General features: G+C 33.9%; 2 protein-coding genes across 3 annotated transcripts; one reads left to right on the forward strand and one right to left on the reverse strand.

Annotated features, from left to right (window-relative positions):
- Positions 1 to 48: 48 nt before the first annotated feature.
- On the reverse strand, positions 49 to 19,614 carry LOC111026982 (protein mesh-like). Of its 2 annotated transcripts, XM_022305177.1 has the most exons (17): positions 19,054 to 19,613; positions 15,699 to 16,306; positions 15,451 to 15,588; positions 15,201 to 15,369; positions 14,807 to 14,918; positions 14,570 to 14,715; positions 14,282 to 14,475; positions 14,046 to 14,191; positions 13,095 to 13,509; positions 12,869 to 13,016; positions 6,811 to 7,137; positions 6,503 to 6,639; positions 6,257 to 6,386; positions 5,844 to 6,137; positions 5,527 to 5,709; positions 395 to 530; positions 49 to 276 (listed from the first exon to the last, which is right to left on the reverse strand). In XM_022305177.1, exons 1-17 carry the CDS (start codon positions 19,529 to 19,531, stop codon positions 129 to 131), a joined length of 3,909 nt encoding a protein of 1,302 aa, XP_022160869.1. In that variant the 5' UTR covers positions 19,532 to 19,613; the 3' UTR covers positions 49 to 128. The 2 variants fall into 2 exon arrangements, with proteins under 2 accessions (XP_022160869.1, XP_022160868.1); XM_022305176.1 differs by lacking the exons at positions 49 to 276; positions 395 to 530 and adding an exon at positions 1,986 to 3,675 and having other exon boundaries at positions 19,054 to 19,614.
- LOC111026984 (E3 SUMO-protein ligase KIAA1586-like) lies at positions 7,144 to 10,484 on the forward strand. The gene is made up of 3 exons (XM_022305179.1): positions 7,144 to 7,995; positions 8,271 to 8,339; positions 8,430 to 10,484. Exons 1-3 carry the CDS (start codon positions 7,864 to 7,866, stop codon positions 10,443 to 10,445), a joined length of 2,217 nt encoding a protein of 738 aa, XP_022160871.1. The 5' UTR covers positions 7,144 to 7,863; the 3' UTR covers positions 10,446 to 10,484.
- Positions 19,615 to 21,233: the final 1,619 nt, after the last annotated feature.

The raw sequence follows: 21,233 nt of genomic DNA on the forward strand, positions 1-21,233 counted from the left end.
TATTTAAAAATCGTTGAAAAAAAATTAAAAACTAATTATTACAAAGTGTAACAAAATTATTAATACATATATATATATAAATATATGGATGGCATGATTTTTGATGACCGAAAACTGCTTGCTGATTGTCAGTTGATTTCCGTTTCCCTCTGATGACTTTCCTCAATCGTGTCCGTCCTCTCGTCGTCTGGCTGCTGCAGTTCTTCGTCGCCGATTTGGACAGAAGCGCCATCTCGCGACTGTTGTGAGTGACGTTTCGACAATCCTCGCAATCGACTAAATGTGTCAACCGAGAAAACAAAAACGAAACCGATTTAAAAAATAATCTCAAAATGATTTCTCCCTCCGCTTTTGTAGTTGGGTTTGGAAGTCTGGTACTGCGGACGATACTCACTTAACTGCCTGCGCCTTTTTAGTCTTGACAAACACCCGGTAACCGACGCATACCAGGACGAGAAACAGCGGCCCCAACAGGAGAAGCATGATCGGTACGATCGTCACCAGGGCCCTCGACGAAAACTCTTGATGACCTGTTGCCCGAACGTCGACGGCGCGATTAGTCAGTGTATTGTAAGTAAGTATACGCTTAATATTATATTTTATTCTTCATTTGGGAAATGAAAAACTTGTGCAGCATCACCCGGACAATAATCAACTACTGGCTTGCTGATTATTTTAAGTTTAGCGATCGAAAAATCTTTTTTATAAAAGGTAACCCTAACCTATGGTTTTACAATAATATTATGTAAATAGCTAAATTACGATTGCACTGCATTTTGCATTATTATAATTAGCCTAGTGGTGCGAATTTTGTGTGTTGAATCTTTTGTGGAATCGTTCCTATGGGTAAACTGTAAAGTGCTTATAGGTTACAACGAAGTAACGATTTCAAAAAAAAAACTCGTTACGTTGGTATAATCGGTCGATAATTTTTATCGTTGAATGATTATCGTATTAGTGTTGTTACCAAAGTGGATACCTATATTAAAATATTGATCTACCTTGATTGTTACAAATGTACCGTATAACCGATATCGTTTTTGTCCTGCAGATAAAAACTAATGAATATGTGCACTTGCCACTTTACACTTAATAAAGAGTACCCGCTGTGTAAATACCTATTATAATTAGTAAGCGTATCTACTTGTCACTTGATATCAAGTGCAGAGAACCACGGTAAGATATAAACAAAATAATACTTAAGCTATCATTGTGCACCTATTTGTCTATTTGTGTTGACTGTGGATTATGAATTCTATCGTGTGGTTTTTATCGATTCCACGGTTGGGGACCATTAGGTAATTTGTTACTTTGTATGGATGGAACGAATGTGGAACTGAAGAATTCATTTTAGAGGATGTCAGCGCACTATTTGTTTTCTCTCTTTGGTCCACGCGCAACATAGACAAAACGGATTTACGCAGAATCATTTTTTCTATGTTTTTAAGTAATCTTAGAGTAAAATCACCCATCACAAAAATGATAGAGAACAATATTTTTGAGGGTATGACATATCGATTTGTCTAAATATTTTCTCAAAACAATTTAAACATCATTTAAATGTACAACATTTTTTTGTTTATTTTGAAAGTCGAATACAAAGTCAAATTCCAATAAAATATAAAATCAATATGACATTCCCTCGAAAATATTATTCTCTATCTTTTTTGTAATGGGTGATTTTACTCTAAGATTATTTACAAACACAGAAAAAATGATTCTGCTTAAATGTAGTTTGTCCATATCACGCGTGGGCCAGAGAGAGAAAACAAATGGTGCGCTGACATCCTCTTAATAATAAGTTATAGCCTATTATACAGAGGTTATTTGTACATTTTCTCGTGTGCTCTAAATAAATCATAGAAACAATTTTATTTTTGGTCTTATAATAGTATTCGTTTGGCGATGGTACCTATCCAGCTAACGTCTTCGAATGTACTAAATAATACTGTCCCTACACTTGAAAAGAAATAAAACACGGTTCATGTGAAATGAAAATGATTGCGATTTAATTAAAACTTTATAACTTAATCGTTAAATCGTACATGGGTGCACAATCTCGGTACGAATGGCATACAAAATTGGTAATATATTTACAATCAGTGTTTATAAATAATTATAAAATATTTACATTTACATGTACTTAATAAAGAAAATATCGAAAGCCGAATTTTCATTCCACATGATTGCCATCACGGCGACGTTTATAATAGTATAGTTAATAACTGTGGGTTATCGATTTCGGTACTAACTGCGTGGCCGAAGAGGAGCTTCTACATAACACTATCAGGTACGTTGTTCTAAGTGTAATCACTTCGGTGTTAGAACCCACCGAAATAAAATAATTAAACAAACATTTGAGGTGCTCGCCGTACTTATAATTGTTGATACGGACGTTGGTAGGTTGACGAAAACTACGAGTATATTAGATAATATTAGCATGTGCAATTTAGATTTTAGGATATTCCTTGGAATATTATTTTAATTCATAGAATATAACTGATGATGAACGATACTACCGAATTGATGGATGAAATGACGCATAATGCATTGGTGTTAAAATGTATTGATAGCAAGAAATATCAAATATTTGCTAACTAATATTAAACACCCAAGTATACAAAATTCAAATTACATATTATTATATCTCATAAAATTTTTGAAATAAAAAAATTGTTTGGTATAAAATAACATAAAATAATATTAAATAGAGTGTTTTGAAAATAATAAATTCCGGTTAAATGCGTGTATCTGGCATTGGATTTTTAAGGTTGTATCGAGTTTCGATTAATTTGGGCCCTAGACCCTGAATAACAGACTAATCGGCAGTTCGGCGCGAAAATATTTTACACACGCGTGAACGAGTCCAATAAATGATAAAAATACAATATTATTATTGCATATCTTTCAAATAGATTATTTTTTATGTTATATTGTTTTATAGTACCGCCGCCGTTTCATGTTTGGAATGAAATTTCGTCCTTTTACACACACACACACACACACACACACACACACACACACACACAAGAAAACGATTATTTTTTCATTTTCAAAACGAGTCTTTGAATCTGGACGGCAAAATCTGTTTTTGGACCGCTACTGAAGGTCCAGCGGGCGACCGCCATCCTGCGGTCCCTTCGGGCACCATCGGCTGAAGCGGCGGCAGCGGTGGCTGTGGAAACGTCGGCGATCCTGGCACGTAAATGGCCGTCCTCTTGTCCACCTTGTCCAGCTGTCCCTCGTACTCGGCGTCCAGGTCCCAGACCTTGTTGTGATCGAAGTCCACATCCGGTTTGCCGGGCAACGGTTCGTTCGTCCGGTACACGGCGTCGTACGACCGGCGCGGGTTCGTGGAACTGGGCACCGAACTGTCCGGCCCGTCCTCGGTGGACGACCCGCCGCCGCCGTCGTCATCGTTTTCTCCGTCGTCGCGGCGGTGGCGCCCGTTATTCCTGGCCACCGCGCCCGCCGACGACAGGTCGACCGTGCTCAGAGCCAGCACCGAGTTGCGCCTCTTGGCCGCCCGCGCCGTCTGGTACCGCAGGCTCAGCCGGCCGCTGCGCCGGTACACTCGCGACACCACGCAGCAAATGCCTACCAGCAGCGGTACTATGAAACCCGCAATCAGAGCGATCGTCGTCCACGCGCTCCGCGACTCGTACTCGATGTGACCTTTACACCACGTCATCACATCACTCTTATATTGCATTATTGTAGGGATTTTATAATATTATAATAGTTTATTATATTTTATGGATAATAATAATGATTTTATGTATTGGTGGGCACGTGCAGTCAGTGGCGTATCGGATAAGCAATAGGCCAAGAGATGGCGAGAGATTAATATTATGTTCTATGGAGTACGCACTATGCAGCGAAACCTGCCTTAACGTAGGGATTCCAGGTACGTTTGTGTATTATACGATATTGAATCAGCCTTGTACTATAATAATAAGTAAAAACACTTTGGTCCTGTCTATAATTGTACTCCTTAAATTTCATGATTTTTTGTTTTTGTTATCAATTTTAAATGATAAATATTTATAAGTCAAAAAATTTGATCTGTAAAATGAATTAATAATTTTAAAATAGTATTTGCATTGAATGTCTAAAATATCTTCTCACCTCATTTGTTTAAAAATAGTGTTACCTATAAATTTCAAGTTCTCAATATTTGAATAATGGTTAATAATTTGTTTTTACTATATTAATTTCAACTATTAAAAATTGTTTTAAATTTAGCATAAATATTAAACTTGAACTTATACGTAAGTCGACGGTAAAAAGAATATTATTACTATTGTCATTTTAAATTTAAAAATGTATATGAAGTAAAAACGGGTTCTCCTCCCTCCCCGATTAATGATTATCTAATTTCTTGAAACTTAATTAAGACCAAGATAAAGTAGAGGCCAGTTTATAGATATTTTAAGTAAAAAATAAGGTATCAAATATTGTTACTTGTTTGGACATCTGGGGACCTACTTCCAAAACGCCACTGATAATAATATTTAGTTATAATGTGGATAATATAAAAAATACGTCGACGTGTTTCGTCCGATGTTTTAAACTTTCAAATTTGTTAACTATAGAAACATTCATCAAGTTGGCAAATAAAAACTTTTTAAAATGTTTAAGATTTTATGTTCGCCAAATACAATAATCATACCTAACAGTTTATGCTTAACGTCTATTGTCTAAACCTACTTCAAAAAAAGTTTTTCTGAAAAATTCGTTAATCTAAAACATTTGAAAATATCACTGTACGAATTAAAATTTTTGTCGGTTAAGAAATCGATAACGTCCAGTTATATTAAGTTTGACTAAATTCTTTCCTTTCTATGATTTTTGAATAGTATAATTTCCCAGCTAGTACAATAGACAACCATTTAATTGTTAAGTGTCCTCTACAATCATGTATTCATGTACCTATTATATTATATGTAAAGAGTACACCATACAAAGAAAAGTTGATGTCAAAATACGTTTTGTAGATGAGGAAACACTTAAACATCCTAGCAATCACAGCACTCGCTTCTCGATAGATAATTAAAAGTGTAGGATTTGCATGTTATTAGCAACGAGTGTGTTCTTAAGAAACCATATTTTTCTCTTTTTTAGTGAATAAAAATAATTACACCCACTGACTTTCAATTCAAAATCAATGGTCATGATTAGAAAATGTATGTTTATTGTATAAATTCTGTTTTATATTGTCCGGGTTGTAGCTATATTTACTAACTTTAAAAAAAAAAAAAAAGCAGTTAAGAAGTAGGTGCTCCAATGAAAGAAATTGAACGGAGTTAAAATGTTTTTGGGTTGGCAAACTTTTCTTCAAAGATACGGCAAGTACCTATGATATAAACGTTAATTGTCGATTTTTGGTTTTCTGAGTAAGGGCCCCCTAGACCACTGTCTATAATATCACATATTACATCTACCTACGTGCGATTTTTCCTACTCGATAGTCGACCGTTATTATATTTTTATCACAAGTTCAAAACATCAACAGTTGGCACTTACGTAAGCATTCCGTGTAACCATACTCCGGTATGTCCCATTTACCGTCGGACGAACAAGATCTTCTCTGGTCGCCAATCAATACGAATTCTTGATTACACTCGAACGTTACCTTGGTGTTGGGTACAAACAAAAAGTTACTTTTTCGTCCGAAACGTGGCGTTTCCAAAACTCCGCAAGATATCACTATATGCAACAGTACATATTAAATAACTAAAATATTATGCTTTATTATGTGATCGGATAATCCACCAATAGCTAATAGGTATACGCGTGTCTCTAAAATCAGATAGATTTTATATTTATATACTTTATATTACCTCTCTGTTTGCTCATCTTTTTCGTATTGACATACCCGTCTTGATATTGTAACGTGTAAAACGCTAAATCCCTGTCTAGACTGACCGCATAATCGTATTTACATTGGTATGAGTCCCCGCAAAGTTCGTTGGCTTTCTGTATGTCGGAAGATCGGTTAGCCGGTATAATGAGTTCCGGAGTTGGCTCAAAAACAGGCTCAAACGTCCGGTTTGCATAATAACTAGCCGTTCGACCGTATTCTCGAAAGAATAATGCGCCACCTTTGTTCTTCTCGTCTCTGTCTTCTAAAATCCCTGTGAGAAAAGAATGAATAAATCATAATAAATATTAATACAAAGTTATTACAAAATAACGAAAAATAATTAATAAATACCCACTACCAAATTATCATTAATATTATAATTTAACTCACAATTTGAAGCGTACAGTTTGTGTACTGATTCGAAGTCGAACGTATTAGGCTGTACTATTGTGCCATCTGGTAGAGTAAAATCATCGGACTGGTCGAAACTCCAGTTACCAAATAATCCTCTGGTTCGATTCTAGATGTATAAGAAAGAAAAATTAAAAATACACGAGTGTAAATCTATTCTTTATCTCGTAGTGGTAATACTAAAGTCATTGTATTGGGAAAATATTGTAAGAATTAAATATTTACGATGAACTGCCAGGGCAAATACACTCGAGTAGTCATGAATCCTTTGTTTTCCAATACTTCCAACCCAGCGCCAGACTGAAACATGACCACGATTTCGGATTGGTTTAAAACGTAAGAAGGCGCGTAAACGGTGACACCTTGAAACGAATTTCAAAAAAAAAATCATAAATATTTAGGTGGTTGTAACATTTGACGGTAATTAAAATATATTCGCTTTTGACAGCCGTACCCAATAATGCAATAATACTCTATACTGTGTATAATGGTGATGATTATAAAAAAAAAAAAATAATATATTCACAATTTACCGTGAAAATGTTGCACTTTCAACGCCGGCCTGTCGAAATACACTCGTTTACCGTCGGCAAAAACGTCCATCCTGTACCTCCACTGGGCGACTCTGGGCCGCAATCGGACTTCAATCACGGTGGAAGTATTGTCGCGAGACACTACGGACGTCAGCGTGGTGGCCCTTACCGGGCCGTATATATTGTCCGGCAACTGTTCGAATCTGCCTTGCACGTCGAATTTGAACTTTTCCGATTCCACATGAACCAACACGAACTCGCCTTTGCCGTTGAAGGTGTACTCCAGATCGTCGAAAGTAATCACGTGGGGGTCGCCAAACACGGTAGCTATATGTCATAGGTATATAATATGTATTTTGTATAATATGATCGATGTACAGTTATAAATTTTGGTATCATTAGCTAGGTTTAATTGGCTAATATTCAGTGGTGTATTGGAGGGTATACGCGGGTATACGTCGTATACCCGGATCCCTATTTTTGGATTTATGCGTATACCTTTAAGAAAATTAGTCATTTATGGGTATACGCACGCTTCTAATTTATCATCAGACAATTTAGTCATATTATCACCAAACAAAAGTAAAAACTTAAAAATAATAATTAAATTTTACCCTACTACAAGTTCTTGCGAAGACGATCGGAAACTGCCGAGCGTATATACAATCAATGTACAGCGGTTCCCAAACTGTGTACCTACTAAGTTTCAAAAATATATTGTAAACCACTGCTTTATCGTGTATACCTATTACCTACACTGAATCGGTCGCGGTGTGCCGTGTATGGTTAATCTAATAGTTAAAAATAGATCCATAGTCAAAAAATCGTGTACGATTATTGATAATATAAAACAATAAACATACGTAATTTCAAACTAAATGATAATGACAAATTGGAATAATAATAAAATAATTATTGTTGATTTATTGTGTTATTACTTGTCATCCAATAACCAAATTATAAAATCGAACTATTAGTTTCTTATTATATTAATTCTATTAATTTTGTAAAATATTTTATATATAAATATATTATAATATTATATGATCGATAATGGATAATAAACGTACCGCTACTTCACAAAAAATCACTAATTATTTTTCTGTGCCGTCGACGAAAAAACATAAACCAACACCAACTGATGATGAAGTTGCAATAACTAATAATCCGTCAGAAAGTAAAAAAGTAAGTTATTAAATTGTTAATGTAACCTATTATAATTAATTTATTAATTTACATAACTGACAAGAATTACATTAAAACTGCCTTTTAAGATTTTTGTTTAAACAGTACCTAATATAAGTTCTTTATTTCTGTGTGTAAAATTAGTTTAAATTTATTAATTGTTGTTTATTTTATTGGTCAGTGATAGTTATTCTAGCAATGTTACTAATTACTAATAATTAGTAATATTTTAAGTTTATAATATCAAATATGAAACTATTTAATTATATTTACAGGAAGTTACAGTCAATAATGATGTTGTCTATACATTAGATTCTGCTACTAAAACCATTAATGAAGATTTGGTAAAATATTTAACAATATATATTTTTTTTCTTAGAACTATAAGAAAACTCTATATAGAACTCTCTTTATATAACTCTAAATAATTTCAGGTAACTCAGTGGCCACAGGATTGGACCTTTGAGCAGTGGCAATCAAAAAAAGAAAAATATGCTTGGATGAATTGTCACAATGGTAAAATTGGCTGCTCCAATTGCCAAAAGTTTAGTAATATACACAATTCTAATAATTCTGCTTTTGAAATATCTCCAGAGTGGTCTCTTAGTCTTATTAGTGGGGGAACTAGTAATAATAAAAAAACTAGACTTTCTGTTCTACGGAATAAAATCAGAAAGCATGTAACATCATCAGCTCATAAATGTGCTACAAATATATTAATTGAAAGAGAATCTGACAAATTAAAAAACCAATTTGAAAATAGTTCATATAAAGTTCATAAATCTACATTATCAGTCTTTAAAACAGCTTACTATATAGCAAAAAATAATAGACCTTACAATGATCATTTTCAACTTTTGGAGTTGCAAGCACTTAATGGTATTGATATTGGGAATACGCTTCATTCAAGATTTTCATCTACTTCTATTATATCTCACATAGCAATTGAAATGAAAAAAAAAATAGTGTGCAACATTGTTAAGTCTAATTCAAAATTATCAGTTTTGATTGATGAATCAACCACATTGAGTACAAAATCTACTATGGTTGTATATATTAAAGCATCTATATCTTCTGAAGATCCTATTTTTATATTTTTAGCCCTTGTTGAACTTAAACATCAAACAGCAGAAAATATAGTTACCCAGCTTATTGATTGTTTACATGAATCTGGATTTAATAATGAATATTTAATAAATAATTGGATATCTTTTGTCAGTGACGGAGCAAGTGTCCTTTTAGGAAAAAAGGCAGGAGTTGCAAAGAGATTAAAAGATATATATCCATTAATATTTAGCTGGCATTGTTTAAACCATAGGCTGGAACTTGCTGTTAATGATACAATGAAAGATTTAAACTCTATTAATCATTTTAAATCATTTATCGACTCTTTTTATGTTCTGTATAATAATTCGCCAAAAAACACTAATGAAATTAAAGATGTCTGTAATGAATTGAATATTATATTTGTAAAAGTTGGAAGAGTTCTTGATACTAGATGGGTAGCAAGCAGCTGGAGAGCTGTCAATGCAGTATGGAAGACATTTCCTGCTCTAAGTAAGCATTTTTATAACTCTTCTATAGATAAAACTAAAGATTCTAAGACAAGAAGTAAATATTTGGGTTTATATAAGAAATTGTGTTCACCTGAATTTTTGTATGATTTATCTTTAATGTGTGACGTGCTTTTAGAACTTTCTAATTTATCTTTGAATCTTCAAAAACAAAAAATAACTCTTATGGAAGCAAATTTAAATATTAAAAGATCAATTAGAATTTTAGAATCTTTTAAAGATAATATAGGAGATCATATGAAAGAAGTTGAAGTGGCAAATAATGATATGATTTTCAAAAATGTAAAACTAATAAATTATTCAAAAATTGTACCAATTAAAAAAAATCAGTTCATAACTAGTATCTGTAATAATCTAAAAAGTAGATTATTAGAAGATACTAATGACTTAAGTTTAATGAAAGACATCACAGTTCTTGATAAAAGTACTTGGCTAGTTGATATAGACATAAGGTATGGTGAAGAAGAAGTCAAACGTTTGTGCAAACGTTTCATGTTAAACAAGAATAATGCAATAAGCGGATTGAGAGTATACATTGATGAAGATAAATACCCTCAAGATGTATTTCCAGAGTTGAATAACTGTATTAAAACTTTTCCTTGCTCAACTGCTGAATGCGAACGTGGTTTCAGTGTTTTAAATTTAATTTGCACAGATCTTAGGTCTACATTAAGCATAACTAATATTTCAAATTTGATGTTGATAAATATAAATGGACCCCCACTTAAGTTATGGAGCCCTGAGTCCTATGTTAAAAGTTGGTTAGTTCAACATAGATCAGCAGATGATACCAGAACAAAAAAAACTACAAAGAAAGAAGAAGATACAGATGTTTATAAAAGAAGTTTATGGACAATTGTTAATTCTTTAAAATGATTTATATAATATTTAAATTTTGATATGTTATTAACATAGTTGTTTATTGTTTTATATACATAACATATAAGTATTTTACTGTACAATTTTTTTAAAGTTTGATAATAAAAAATTGTATTATTTATGATATATATATGAATTGAATCAATTTAAAAAAAAAATAATACATTGATACTTGGTACATATTACACACAGTGGAGTATCTGAGTATATATGAATTAATTTTATGGTTGGGGGTGAATATAGGGTGAACTGGGGGGCGTATATAGGGGGGTATATACGCCACTGCATATACATATACACACGAAGAGTAAGTGTTTGTAATAAAGTAATACAAGATTATTAAATACTAAGTGTAATGATTTTTCGAGCGGAGCGAGAAAATTTTTAAGGTAGGTATATCGTATATATAGGTATATATATCGTATATATTCAACTACTTTTAGGTGCGTATACCCATAAATTTATTTACCAATACACCACTGCTAATATTAGCAAATAGTCTAATATTAACGTGCGTAGTTCTATGTAATTCTACAGTTAAATAATCCATATCAATTATATCTTATATTATACTTTATATTATATATTATATTGGGTATATATGCAGGTATACCATCGAACAGGGTTACTTTGGGGGGCAGTTTTAAAATGTATGGAAAATCGTTTACTTATGAACCTATAGATAATTTTAATAACTAACAACAAACAAAATCCACCTATATCTTTTTAATTAGTTTTGTGTGAATATATATCAAAACTATAAATATTATATACCTAAACAATGAGACAATCCTTCATACTATTTATATTAATATTTGTATTGGGCTTGTCCCGTTTCATATCAATAAATAAATAAATATTATTTTTGTAATTATACCAAAAGCTTAACGCCACCTGCCAGTTTATACGGGCTTAAGATTTTCAAAATGTAGTTTTATTTGTATAAAAGTATTAAGGTTCCCACACACTGTAGTGGTAGCGGTCTCGGCGGCACCGCCAAGACAAAAGAATTTTACCGCTACCGCTGCAGTATGTGGTGACCTTTATAGTATAGGCACTCTTCTGATATGTAAAATTCTAAGTCTATCTGAATTTTGTTGAGAAAATTTTTTTAATGTTGTTGATTATAAATTTATAACATTGTATAATATAATACTACTCGTGGTAGACACCTTATGAGCCTTAGTGGCATCACACCACAACACAGTATTCATATTATATTATCGTACATGCGGTAGTATAGTACGAATCGTTATAAAATTCCCTACCTCTTTTTAGTCGTAAAGAGCGTCCAGTGTTAAAAATTAAAAAATTAAATTATAAATAAATAATAAAATTATAAAATGTTTTATATTAAAAAAGCAAAAAAGATGCCAACGGCACGTAGTGTTCCCAAGCGGTCACCCATCCAAGTACTAACTACGCCCGACGTTGCTTAACTTCAGTGATCGGACGAGAACTGGTGTATTCAACGTGGTATGGTCGTTGGCGAAGAGTAGTCATAAAATTACAATATTTATGTTACATAACTTGTATTTTAAGTAGAAAAACAAATTGACTATAATTACCTCGCGTTTTTCAGTTTTTGTAAACATGTTTTAAAGAGTTAAGATTAAAGGTGCAAAATAAAAATTTCCAAAATCATCATTTTTAAAGTTATATCCTTCTGAAGTTGGTGATTTTCCGTTTTTGATCGGTTAGGTACTTATTTAGTATTTTAGTACCTATTTTTTGAACTAAATGGAACGAATAGAAGCACAACTATACAGTATATTCGACACACGTTTAACTTTAAATGTTGATAAGTTATTATCATTAATTGATAACTATTATAGTAACTTCAAAACAATAATCAAATAGGTATAACATTAAAAGTAAAATGAATATATTTGTTAATTATTATTAATTTATGTGGTGTTATACAACAAGGCTAGTTGTGGCCCTGTGGGATTTCATTATCTGTTATCCAAGGAATTGTTCGTATAAAAATAGATTTGAGAGAATATTCTAAAATAAACTTTGGAGAAATTTCCACCAAATCACAATACATGAGAAAAATAAGATTTTATATAATCTTAAAGTTATAATTATGTTGGCTCAATACTTAAAAAAAAAGTTCATACAAATGTACTGCCCCCTAAGTTCATCCGAGGGGACAATGAACTACCCTGCCCCCCCTAAAAACGAGCATGACCGTGTTACCGCTACGTTTAATTTGAGTGTATACTTTGTATGTATTATATCATGAACCATGAATGCATGACACCGAAAGGCGAACATTGTGAACATTTTAGTGTGGTTCATTCGTTTATTAACAGGCATTACGGACAACGCAAGACACAATTCATTCATTTTTTATCCAAATCCCCACTTAGTACTTTTATGCTCGTATCATAATAATATATGCTAGTTACACATACCCACGTATGGCGATTGGTATGCAACGCAATCTTGAGATGGCCGTCGTTCAAAACGGTAAGTTTCGCAGCCGACCGCCTGCTCTTCCTGCCACATACAACACGGGAAAAATGGGCTCATGTCGTGGAACCACTGGGACAGCGTCGGTACCTGGAAATCGTCAAGGTTTCTTGGTTAGAAATCATTTCGGTCGAGTGTGCGCCGTGGGCGTTTTCCGCGGAAACTCACTTTGTTGGCTTCGGTCCAGGGCAAGAATCCCAGGTTGTGCGATCTCCGCGGCCTCGAACCCCACTGCTGGTCGTAAGACAACATCAGGTAATTGTTTTTGTCGTAGCAACACTGTTGCTCCGAGCCCTCCATGCTCGGCGCCCCGGTCGTGACACAGTGCACGGCACCCTTGTTGTACAGACACTGGGGGTTGGCGTCCCGGTCACAGTCGGCGTCGGGCAAGAACCGGCCCCGGTCGACGAGTGCGTGCTCGAGCGTGCACGGGCACTGGAATATCTCGGCCGCAAAGTTTTTCAGGTACCTATCGTTCTTAATCCAATTGTCACACAGTCTCTCGGGCCAAGATGACCCGTGCCACCGTTCCCACTGTGGTGCGAAGTACCATCCTAGAGGTACGGGCTTGCTCCAAAGTATCCTATGATATTACAACACGAATAACAACGGTGAACGTCGAAACTGAGCGTGTGGAATTAGCCCACCCATGCACATGGTCCAAATCACACCGGGCCATTTGAAATTTTAAAAACTCAATTTGTGAGTATAGGTAGAGTTTTTTACGAATTCGTAAGTTCGTCGGTTCAAAGACATAACTAAAATTAACTTGGGGTACACCCCCCCCCCACCATTTTTTCCTATTATAAGTTATAGAGCTTGATTTGGATAAAGGGGGGCTAGTGTGAAGTTAGCCTCTCCGTTAAGATTATATCGGTCACGAGTTAGCTACGGCCCCCAAGTTATTTTTTGAAGGTCTTCAAACCGATGATCAACTTCAATTCCTTACAAACTGGCAATTGACATTATCTAACATGCAATGGACCCGATTTAATTTGGACAAGAGCGATTCCACTTCAAACTCATGTCTAACAGATCATCCGTTTTCACTAATTTCGTTAAAACAATGTTATAAGTATAAAAATGCATTATATTATTATTAAATAGAAAGACGGTTACGGAGAAATCGAAATGCCGGAGTACATCGTCGGATTGGACAGTTTTATTTGCAAGAATCCAAAAGTCAAATCTAGGTTTTGGACATTGTCTCGGTCTTCGAAAGTAGCCGGGGTTATGATGTATTCACCCGAATTGGGAATATTATTCTACGCATATACAACATAATGAAATTATACAGATATAGGTGATTGAAACAACAATAAGAAAACCTATAGTTCGGGCAAACGATTGCTTACCGCTATGACATCGATGAATACGAGCTCTGGTGCGATTGTTACTTCTCTGTAACCGTAAAGCGAAATCTGTATTTGAGCGTCGAAATTCGTTGTAAGATTTTGCTTTTCCCAGGTAATTTTTATTTCTTTAGGCTTTCTTTCTCGTATCGCTGAGTCTTGGAACCGGATTCGTTCGGTAGCCGTGGCAGGAGTCTCTGCAAGTAAATGTGGAAAAGACGTAATATAGGTATGTGAACAAAACTTATGCTATAATAAAAAAATAAGTATTTCCGGCCGATATAATCATACCCACAAAGTATTTCCCTTTCCAATTGTATTTTTCGTCACCAATGGCCACGTCGAATATTACATAACCTTCGGCCATCAAAAACGGCTGGATGCAAACGGCACGATTTCTGTTGACTACGGTGCCGACAACTTCTTCCGTGTCAAATCTGTAGTGGTGTATAGTGTATTCGTAAATCATAATTCACTCAAACTGTATTCGTTTGTCATAAGCCGACAACCAAAAAATGTGTAACTTACTTGCACCGTACTTTGTCTGTGAGCTCAAAACATGGTCCGGTGATGTTAACGACTGTGCCTCCCAACATGTTGCCACTCTCAGGTGCGAAAACCAACGGCAAATTTGTACCAGCTATACACACCGTAAAGCATAATATTTTATAATATAAACATTTTACAATAGATGACCTCAGTTGTCAATTAAGTACTTCAATACTTTTCTAGTTAAAATTAAGATTTTTAGGCTATTAATCGTATATTTGCTCTATAAGCTTTGGTAATAATTATTTAGGTTTCAAATTTCAATTGACCATATTAATAGTCTGGATAATGTGTTTTATACAACTCGAAATCACAAAATATAATTCAATACAATTATTAGTTATATTGTATAATTTACTACTGATTTACTGACCGATATCTTTGTTACATGTTCCTAACATAATGTTTTCGTCAATTCTGAATATATGTCGACCAGGAAAATCATTGGCCCAACCACGGCCCACCAAGTCTCTGATGGTCGATCTTTGCGAATAAGGATAATACTCGAAACTCCTAGTGCCGTTGCCAGCGTTAAATCCCACCTAGAGCATAATAATAATTATTTAATATTGTTTTGACACGGTCTTATAGAAACATGGAAAATGATTTTTCAATTAACTCACAAAAGCTGGTACTCCCCCTTCCCCGCCAGTCGTATCGCCGCCGGCTTCTGTATGACTTGTCCATTGCATGTCTGCGTAATTGAATATGGCGTAAGTGAATACTTCGTCGGTGGCTAAGACCATTTGAAACGTATTAGTCTGAAATGAAAAATACAAAATGATTTATTTTGTGTCGACGACGTTTATAAAACTGCGATGTGCTCAATTTTGAAATGAAACTATTATTGGGCATTGCTCGTGATGTTTACCCTGTAAAGAGAATTGTCAATTCCTCCGGCGAATGACATGTTTTTCCACGTAATAATAGCTGAATGTTTGGGTACGAAAGAGTCGGCACCGACTACGCCTTCTCGGATATCCCACATTAATCTTTCTCTCATTTCCACTCCGAACTGATCGGTCCGGGCCTGCAAATCTCTCTCCATGCGGAAATAAACTCCAGGCTTGCGTCGGTCAATGTCGTCAGTTCTAAGTGAACCGATCCGACACTTGCTGTAGAATATGCCGATGAAGGACGGGTCGTGTTTTTTCGGCCACTCTTTGATCGGAAATGACAACGGATAACGGTAGTGCTTCGGTGGATCACTGAATTCCAAATAACCGTTCATTGACACCCGAGTGTAGTTGAATCGAAAGCCGAAGAACGGTAATTGAAAATTGAAATTTTTGTGAATCTGAGGCATAGATCCGTGTATGTCGGTTTGATAGTCTCCTAGGTCATTATCACCGCCTCTATCGAAATACCAATACATGAACTCTTGTCGGATTTCGGCCAATCTCTCTTCGGTTAAGACGTATGGAGCTGCACCAGCTTGCAACCTTAGAGTAGGAGGTGCATATCTGGACGCGAAACTATCTGTAATATACAATTGAGATTTAAATATTTTAGTGTGTGTGTGTAAATAACGTACATAATACAATATTTAGGCAATAAATTAAAAGTAGAAGTTTAGGTAATCACTATATAATTCTTATGTATTAACATTTTTAATTCTTATGCCTAGAAATCAAGTTAAATTTGTTTGGTAATGGCTATATTATGTGCTTAAGTAATACATAATTATATTAGTTTTGACTTTCTTGTAGGTACCTATAATTATTTATGAAAAAAATTCAACCTACCAACATGTATTTTAACAGCTGAACTTATAACTCAAAGGTAAAGTACAGTTTGAAACACTTAAGAAGTGTCAAATATTATTATAATCGTTTAAGGGTGATAAAAAGTGTGAGTTTCAATATTTTATTAACTATTCAAAATAATTTATCAATATGTACCTATAGATATGATCTACAAAGGTATTTTAACGACTTGAATCGCTGGTACGTTTTTAGGTATAATGGTATAAAAGTAAATACACTGAAAAGTGTAGGTACAGCCAATACACGGGTAATATAATATTAAGTTTTATGATTTTTTCACTGTGTAAATACAAACTACAACAGGAAGCGGTTTGAATATAAATCTGTTACGTATTAAGTTATTGTTTTCAGTGATGGAATGTGTAATAGTTACGTCATACCCATCGTTCTACCGAGCAGTGGGCTTATGTTTAGAGATAAACATAAACATAACTATATGACACACCATATTATATACTATATACTCTGTATAAATATATTTAATCCAATTACGCATTCATAACACATAATATTAGTATTACTCAACTGATATTATAATTCTTAACTGGAACCATTATAATGATTACATTATATTATTTCGTTGGTATTTAATTAAAAATATTTTATACAAATTCGAGAATTCTTAGATTTAAATATTCTATTTAATATATTATGCATTTATTTGCTTCAGAATCTGAATAGTTAAAATGGCTAAATGTATATCTTATATCGGGATGGCAAATTCATGGCACGCGACAATTTTTACTATTATATATTATATAATATATAATATTATAGGACCTATAATAACCTAAACTAACCTTTTTATACTAATACATTAATTATACAATCAAATTATAACACAACAAAATATGAAATATTTTTTTCATGGAACGCTCTAAAAAAAAAAGGGGAATTACTAATTTTGGGCACGCAGTGTTCAAAAGGCTTGCCATCCCTGCCCTATATAGTGTATTATACGATTCGAGAATATTACATAAAAACTACAAACAGCATTAATACAAATCTTGAAATCTAGTTATATTTTCCAAATGTACTCCATTATTTACACCAATTTATTGGGAGGACATGGGCATGGCCCTCCATGTACAGCTGCACGCGTTTTTATTATATATAATATTTAGTTCTGAGGTCTGCGATTGGTCTACACTTTTTAACGCAATACCTACCCATAACCATAATATACACAATTCCACTTTCCACTCATCAAATTACTTACATTGTAACTTGCATGGAAAATATCGAAATACGCTCTAAAGTAAACATACCTAAATCGCCTAATCTATAATATGAATTTAGGAATTTTCGATAATATATAAAGCCATCTATAGTAGTACTATATCGCTAAAGACGGTTTTTTATTATTATGTTTATTACGACCGTAAAAATAATACACACAATTTATACTAATCGATAAGTACCTCCAACTAGTAGTTTAGCAATACTTTAAATTAAATAGGTTCCTACCTATTTACTATTAAATAATTTATTTTTTAATGGGACTGAAATTTCGTTTAAAAAACAATTGTGTTTTATTTTTCGTTAATGTATGGTATAATTTTGTTGTAGAATAGCTATACACAATAGCCTATATTCTATAGGTATAGAATAGAGTGTTTGAGTGTTACTAAACAGTTTCATTTTATGTTAAACAAGTTTATTCGATTCCTTTGTATATGCCTGTGCTTAGCAGTTTGAAGTTATTTCGTTTCATTCGCATTAATTATGCGAGGTAATAATATAACATAAATAATTACACGTTAGTCATTATTATAACTCATAAGTACAGTTTTGTATTATCAAATTATACCCAACTACACGTCTACACCCATATTAAATATCAACCATATTGCATAGTACTATTATATTCGGTTATCTTATATATAGTATTTGGGCTATGGGTTAAAAGCATGTTTAAATATTTCAACAACAAAACTTTAAAATAAAACGTTACAGACATGTAGTGACGAATTTAGAAAAAAATGTTTTTTATGCTAATTAATCAAATGAATTCGTTCAAATGTCTGTACAGGAAACACGATAATATTGTAATACTCATTAATTGGTATTGGATCCACATGGAAAACTGAACAAAAATAAATAGTGTTTACCCCATTCGTCATTACTCATTACATAGTGGATCATTATTCATTAATAATATTTGACTCACCTATCAATTGATCCAAGTGGCATGGCATCCGATTTAGCCTTATACCTACCTAGTTTTGTCATTAATAGTTTTTAAATAACATTCTACTAATAAATTAACAACTATAGTCAATGAGTATATATTTTTTTAATACTTCGAACCAAAAGTTTCGTCTCGGTGCCATGTTATTGTTCCTATACCTACGCCCTACCTACAACCGCGCTCTATAACTCTTAACCGTATTAAAATAATATGTTTTACATTTTCTGTACTCGCGTTATGCAAAAATAGGAAAAATAACCGTTACTTACTGTAATTCTGTCTCTCCGGCAAAAATATCGGGTTTTGATTGAAATTCGAAGTTCGCATTGGTGACTGTTGCTGTGGTAATCGCGATTGTTGTAACCGCTGTTGCTGTTGTTGTTGTTGCAGCTGCTGTAACCGCTGTTGTTGTTGTTGTTGTTGTTGTTGTTGCTGTAGTTGTTGCTGTTGAAATCGCTGCTGCTGCTGTTGTTGTAGTTGTAGTTGTAGTTGTTGTTGTTGTTGTTGCAGTAGTTGCTGTTGTTGTTGTGGTTGCAGCTGCTGCTGTGCCTGTCGTTGGGTTTCCTGGAAACCGTACAATGGACGGCTGAACTGTTGGTCGATGAGGTCCTGCGGCCTTTGCTGCGCCTGTTGAAAATACTGTTGAGCATTTTGACCGAAAGGATCGTTAAAGTTGTTTTGAGCGACCACCGGATACGCGTATAGTGCTAAGCACGCAGCCAAATAATAACAACAATTATTCGCCATTCGGTATAGGTAACTTGGTGTAGGCGTGCGACCGCGATCTACAAAAGCTGTCGGCCGTGTGCTAAAAAAATTGTCATTTCAAATATGTATCTGAGGCCCCACACATACGGACAGATAAGATTTGAAGAAAACAAATATGGGTGTATATGCGTATTGTGGGTTCATACCACTCGAGAAAAGTTTATCTAATCAATGCATTCGTATTTTCAAACTGCTATATATTATTACTCATGGTTTGTACCTGTATTGAATACTGTACAGTGATGAAATATTTGGACAAACATAAGTGAACACGTTGTTTAAAAAATGAGCGCTAATGTCATCGTATATACGATGAGGATTTACTATACCTATAGATATATATTAAAGTGGTGCGGGAACGTAGGGTGTGTTATTGCTTTATATTAATTATTTTGGTTATATAGGTACCTATATAGATTGTAGGTATCCATCACTTCCATATAAGTACTAACTATATAATATGCAGGTATACCTAAAATATTCTAGCGACACCGGGTGTACCAAAATCTACGTGGGTCTACCTATAATTAGGATATCATCAATAAGTAGGCACAACAACTCGGTGTAACTAAAGTAATAAAATGTATAATCGTTTATAAATAAATATTATTATATACCTATAATACAAAGCTGTCGAGGCGGATATATAGCTTATTGAGCGCTGATATATACATTGCGGAGCATACATACACAGTACACACATAATATACATACATACATAAATAAAATATATATATGTAATATGTATATTTATATTACGTGTATCATGTGTGTGATATGTATGTTTGCAAGTATGTATACATATTATGTGCATGGGCCGTCCTTGGGATTTGCGAGGCCCGGAGCAAAATTGATTACGAAGTCTAAACATAATATTCTATTTACAAGTTTCCTTAAAATACCTAATTTTTTACTATTCATATTTACAGTGAAACCCCTAAATACCAGACGGAGAGAGTCGCTGAAATTTAGTCCACTGTTCGGGGAATCGGAGGTGTCCGCAATTCAGAGAGTTTGGGCTATGGAAAGTGTATAGTTCATTCCTTATTCGAAGGTGTCCGAGAGCTATTAAAGGATATTTCACTGTAAATCACAATTGATTGTGAGTAAAAAAAATGTTGAACAACTGTCCATATTTCGGCAGAAGCAAAACAATGTTCGTGTAAATAGTCTTTAAATTACACCGAAACATATCACAAAAAAACGTTCAATTTTATAGGTATATTAACACAGTTTTTTTTTTTGATACAAATATGTGTTTTAATTTCAAATTTGATCAAAATTCATCAATATTTAAATGAAAAATAATTTTAATAATTTTTTTGTTATTTCAAAAATATTATTCATGGGTTCTTGAAACTCGAAAGTATATGAATTATAATTTTCATGGACCCTCTACCAAGATTTAAATAAATTTAGGTATTAATAGAAAAAAAAATCGACAAAATAAATTGTAATGTATTACCTAAAAAAATTGCCCATTTAAGTAGGTAGGTGTAGTAAAAAAAATAAAAAAACACCAGACAAGAGTACAAGACACAATAAGCTTTAGGGGATTGACACCTGATGGCGAAGTGTGTGCGTGAGCACAGGTCACCTCCATACATTCTCTCGACCGATCCTGAGGGCGGACGAGTGCAATCGCTGGAGCGTTTGCTCGCGGTGACGATCATCGTGACGA

This window comes from Myzus persicae, unplaced genomic scaffold, assembly GCF_001856785.1.
Source record: "Myzus persicae strain clone G006 unplaced genomic scaffold, MPER_G0061.0, whole genome shotgun sequence".
NCBI classification, from domain to species: domain Eukaryota; kingdom Metazoa; phylum Arthropoda; class Insecta; order Hemiptera; family Aphididae; genus Myzus; species Myzus persicae.

Coding starts and splice junctions, on each gene's coding strand:
- LOC111026984 (XM_022305179.1), top strand. CDS start 7,864: ATGGATAATAAACGTACCGCTACTTCACAAAAAATCACTAATTATTTT. Junction 7,996..8,270: donor ATCCGTCAGAAAGTAAAAAA/GTAAGTTATTAA, acceptor TTATATTTACAG/GAAGTTACAGTCAATAATGA. Junction 8,340..8,429: donor AAACCATTAATGAAGATTTG/GTAAAATATTTA, acceptor AAATAATTTCAG/GTAACTCAGTGGCCACAGGA.
- LOC111026982 (XM_022305176.1), bottom strand. CDS start 19,531: ATGGCGAATAATTGTTGTTATTATTTGGCTGCGTGCTTAGCACTATAC. Junction 13,017..13,094: donor CCTGGACCGAAGCCAACAAA/GTGAGTTTCCGC, acceptor GACGATTTCCAG/GTACCGACGCTGTCCCAGTG. Junction 3,676..5,526: donor TGGTTACACGGAATGCTTAC/GTAAGTGCCAAC, acceptor CGTGGTGTAAAG/GTCACATCGAGTACGAGTCG.